The sequence below is a fragment of the Plectropomus leopardus genome, unplaced genomic scaffold, assembly GCF_008729295.1.
Source record: "Plectropomus leopardus isolate mb unplaced genomic scaffold, YSFRI_Pleo_2.0 unplaced_scaffold2663, whole genome shotgun sequence".
Taxonomy (NCBI): domain Eukaryota; kingdom Metazoa; phylum Chordata; class Actinopteri; order Perciformes; family Serranidae; genus Plectropomus; species Plectropomus leopardus.
Window position 1 is genome coordinate 1 of NW_024628968.1, and position 4,991 is coordinate 4,991.

Consider the following 4,991-nt stretch of genomic DNA (forward strand, 5'->3'; position numbering starts at 1 on the left):
ATCTCTCCGTCGCCTTTCTGTCTGAAACGTTCTGCTGTTTCAAACACTTCAGAACCAGCAGAACTGCTGCGGTTCTGAAGTGTTCAGCTGACGGGACGGTACCGCTCCTGCAGCGGAAAAGACACCGAAAACATCCCCAAAAAGACAGAAAAGAGCAAAGAAGCACACACACACAGACACACACAGACACACACACACACACACACACAGACACACACACACACACACACAGCGGGGGGGGTTTTGGAGCGGTCAGGGTTTGTTTGTTGAACTGCAGCATTTTGAAGCCGAGCGTTGATTCACTTCAGTCAGACAACAGCAACCCGCTGCTGCAAAGACACAAATCTTCCACCGTCATCTGCAGAGTCAGATTCAAGATTCAGTCAGGGTGCAGAGTGAGGATACAGAGTCAGGATGCAGATTCAAGATACAGAGTCAAGATTCAGAGTCAGGACTTAGGGTGAAGTTAAAGAGTCAGGATACAGATTAAGGATTCAGTCATAATTCAGAGTCAGGATTCAGAGTGAGGATGCAGATTCAAGATACTGTGTCATGATGCAGTAAAAAAACACAGTCAGCATACAGACTCAGGATCATGAGTAAGATTCAAGTTTCAGAGTCAGGATTGAGAGTCAGGACACAGAGTCAAGATACAGACTCAGGGTGTACAGTGATGGAACAGAGGCAGGATTCAGAGACAGGATTCCGAGTCAGGATTCAGAATCGGGATTCAGAGCAGTGATGCAGAGTCAGGATTCAGAATCGGGATTCAGAGCAGTGATGCAGAGTCAGGATTCAGAGTCGAGATACAGAGCAGTGATGCAGAGTCAGGATTCAGAATCGGGATTCAGAGCAGTGATGCAGAGTCAGGATTCAGAGTCGAGATACAGAGCTGTGATGCAGAGTCAGGATTCAGAGTTGTGACGCAGAGTCGTGACGCAGAGTCGTGACGCAGAGATGTTATTCGGAGTCGTGATTTAGAGTAATGATGCAAAATTAGGACTCGGAGTCGTGACTCAGAGTCATGATGCAAAATCGAGACTCAGAGTCAGGATTCAGAGCTGTGACTCAGAGTCGTGATGCAGAGTGGTGAGTCCAGCCTCGGGCACGCGCAGCCTCCATCTCATCTTTTCAAACATCATAATTACACGCAGTAGGAAAACAAAATAAAGTAGTGCTGAATTCACTTTTTAAACACTTCAATCACATCAAAGTTCAACGTCACATGGCACCGAATGCAGCACGGCGGCGTCAGTGTGCGTGTGTGTGTGTGTGTGTGTGTGTGTGTGTGTCTCTCCCTCTCCCCCCCCTCCCCCCCGGAGACATGGCACTTTGATAAACGGGCCCCTTGTCTTTAGTCGGGCGTCCTGCGTTCAAGTCAAAGCCCTTTCTGACGAGGAATGGTCGCGGTTCAGCTTCAGTCGTGTTTCGTAAGTGCAGAGGAAGTGCACGCCAACGCCACCCGCGGCTCGGGAGTGGGGGTGGGGGTGGGGGGGTCCTTGTGTCCCTTCATTTTTAGGCGAGAGACCCTGTGCAGAGTCAAAGCAGCACCCAGTGAGATAAGGCTTTGAGGAGCGCCCTCCGCTGGTCCCGTCAGCCAGCGCTCTGCTCGTCCCAGCCAATAGGAGAACTACCTGCTGTACGGGTCGCCGGGGTAACTGTTGGGGCCGCCGCTGCCGCCGGGGAGGGGGCTCTGAGAAGAGGAGGAGGAGGAGGAAGAGGGGGAAGACAACAGCAGTGAGGAAGAGGAGGGACCAGGCAGGGAGTCGTCGTCCGTTCGTCCCCCGTCAAACACGTCGTCCATGTCCACGGCCAGAGAGAGGCCCGAAGGCGAGGGGCCCGACAGCACCTGTGGGCCCCACATGGGGGCCAGCTGTTCAGACGGGCTGGAAGCCTGGGGCGAGGCGTAGGTCTGCGGCTGGGCGATGAGGAGGGGCCCTGATGTGGAGGGGGCCCCAGTGGGGTCCACTGCAGGCCTGGAGGCCCCCGTGCCGGTCTGGGAGCCCCGGTGGATGCGATGGCTGACGATGATGTTGTTCCCAAAACCGCCCATGGGCGCCATGGTGGTGCTCTGCTCCCGCTGGACCACGGCTGTCATCCCGCCCTCCGCGATCAGCCGGCGGATTCGAGCCAGAGCGTCTTCGCCCGAGCCGAACTCCGGAGACTCTCCTGCACCAACGCCAACAGACGTCACATCAGCAGGCGCCGGCTGCTTCTTTCACCGCCGCCGCCTCAAATGTGACTGATTTTTTCATAATTGAAATTTGTGAAATGAAACATACAGTAAAAAAAAAAAAAAAAAAAGTCTTAGCTGCTCCAAAGTTTTTGTGATTTCAGTCAAGAAGATTTCAAAAGAGCAAGTTCAACGAAGAGGAAACAGGACGAGCGGACCGCAAACACACGGATCGACAGGAAGAACGACCCTCAGCTCACACACACTGTGTCCATCGCAGTGACACTCAGCTTAGGACCTGCGGGCCGAATCTGGCCCCTAATAGGGCCCCTGGTGGCCCCCCAAAAATTTTCTAACTGAAAAATAAAGTGATGGACTCTGTGAAATGTTTTTGTCCTTTTAGTCTCCATAAGGTGTCAGAGACATAAAACAGAGGAGGATCCCCCACACCCCCGAGAGAGGACACAGCTGAGACACGGATGTCCTAAAATCCAGGAAATGTCCTCAAATGAGAGAAATGTCCTAAAATCCTGTGACGTTTCAGGGATTTTGGGAAGTTTCTCAGATTTTAGGACATCTCAAGAAATTTAGTATATTTCTAGGATTATAAGACATTTCTCGGATTTCAGGACATTTCTTGGACTCAAAGGCATTTCTAGGATTTTGGAATTTCTCCAGGATTTGAGGACATGAGTGTCTCAGCTGTGTCCTCTGTCGGGGGTGTGGGGGATCCTCCTCTGGCTCTTTTTTTGATCAACAAGCTCTATTTTGATGTAGTTTTATGTCTCTGACACCTTATGGAGACTAAAAGGACAAAAACTATTCACAGAGTCCATCACTTTATTTTTATTGTCAATTAGAAAATGGTTGGGGGCCACCAGGGGGCCTATCAGGGGCCACATTTGTCCCGCTGGCTGTAAATTGAGGATCGTTGCTCAAGACACAGCTTCTAAAAACACTCCACAGTCAAACAGAACTTGTTTCAGCTTCCAGCTCTGAGAGCATTTTGAGACGAGAAGCTGGTTTAATGGCATGCTGCGGTGGTGTTACAGTGTCAGTGTGGAGCAGTACCAGCAGGACCAGCAGGATCAGCAGGATTAGCAGGATTAGCAGGACCAGCAGGACCAGCAGGACCAGCAGGACCAGCAGGACCAGCAGGACCAGCAGGAGCTGTGGGTGTGTTGGTGTCAGCTGCAGCTTCCCTCTGGCTGCCGTCCACAGCTCTGCTGGTCTGAGACGCCTCCGGTTGTCCCGCAGCTGCTCCACTTGTGGACGGAGTCTCAGCAGGAACACCTGAGGAGAGAAGGAACGTCAACGAGCCTTTAAGACAAACTCCAGTCTCACTCCAGGACAACACGTGTCAGTATGAAACCAGTGACGGACGTCTTGGTCCAAACTGAGCAGTTAATACCGCACCTCATCCATGCATCTTCTCCTCAGAGTAAGAGTCCTGAAGAGTCGTCCATAAACTTCCACACGGTAACAAAAAATCCTAGAATGTCCTAAAATACTCAAATTGTCCTAAAATCCTACAAATTTCTTAAAACCTTCACAAAGTCCTAAAATCCACGAAAAGTCCTAAAATCCACGAAAAGTCCTTAAATCCTAAAAATGTCCTTAAATCCTAAAAACATCCTTAAATGCTACAAATGTCCTAAAAAAATCCCTAATATATGGCAAGACCCTAGAAGTGTCCTAAAATCTTAGAAATTTTCAAAAATCCTCAGAATGTCCTAAAACCTAAAATGTTCTTAAAGCCCTAAAATATCCTAAAATCCTAGAAACATGTTTGGGGCTGCTGTGACTGGCCCCTGACCTCCTGTCATGTTAAAAAAGTGTCCCCAAAGCAGGCTGAGTGTCCCTGTGTCTGAGATCTGTTATAATTGAGGTCTTTTGTAGCACAAATCATGGCGGTATTGAGGTATTAATGTTATAATGGAGGTCTTTTGTAGTAAAAATAATAGAGTTATTGAAGTATTAATGTTATAATGGAGGTATTTTATAGTTCTAATAATGGAGTTATTAAAGTATTAATGTTATAATGGAGGTATTTTATAGTAAAAATTCTGGCGGTACTGTGTTTTTATAGAGGAGGTCTGATGGAGGTTCAGTACCGGGAGCAGGCTGTGAGACGCTGGGCTCTGATAGGTCCCTCTCCGTTTGCGTCTCGGCGTTCTGCAGCTGAATGATTGGCGTCTGGGTTCCTTGTGATGTCACAGAGGGGGCGGGGTGTCGGGGCTGCAGACCGATAGCATTCATCAATCCCATGTCTCTGTCCAGTCTCCAGCCGGAGCGGTTTGGACTACAGAAACCAAACAGGAGGATCATTAATGAGCCAATGTGGCACAAATAAAAAGACAATTATTCTTAGTATACTGCATGTTATATAGATTTTTAAATGATCTATTGTAGCTGCTGACAGTCTGGGATACGTCAGCGATCAGCAGCTGCACTGACTGTGACGGGTCACATGGCGGAAATAGCATGTATTTCCTCCATTTGGCAAATATGGTCAAAATGACCTCATCAGGTGTTTGGATGAATGCAAATAAACAACAACAAACACCTGAGTGTCACAGAAACATGACGTGGAAATGTTGAACGGAAAAATCGGAAACATTTGCAGGTTCTCACCCCGGTCTGTCAGAACCTCGGGTCCGGCTCGTTCCACTGTTGTTGACGGAAAATAAAGGTTCACTGCTGGACTCTGCGGGGCTCTCACCGTCAGTCCGGTAGAACCTGAACACACACACACACACACACACACACACACACACACACACACACACACACACACACACACACACACACACACACA

The 4,991-nt window shown here is 49.1% G+C and overlaps 1 protein-coding gene across 1 annotated transcript; it reads right to left on the reverse strand.

Annotated features, from left to right (window-relative positions):
- Positions 1-1,482: 1,482 nt before the first annotated feature.
- On the reverse strand, positions 1,483-4,906 carry LOC121967013 (activating molecule in BECN1-regulated autophagy protein 1-like). Its single transcript, XM_042517069.1, has 4 exons — positions 4,808-4,906; positions 4,288-4,475; positions 3,245-3,466; positions 1,483-2,169 (listed from the first exon to the last, which is right to left on the reverse strand). The coding sequence occupies exons 2-4, from the start codon at positions 4,439-4,441 to the stop codon at positions 1,631-1,633; spliced, it is 915 nt and encodes a 304-aa protein (XP_042373003.1). The 5' UTR covers positions 4,442-4,475; positions 4,808-4,906; the 3' UTR covers positions 1,483-1,630.
- Between the last annotated feature and the right edge of the window lie 85 nt (positions 4,907-4,991).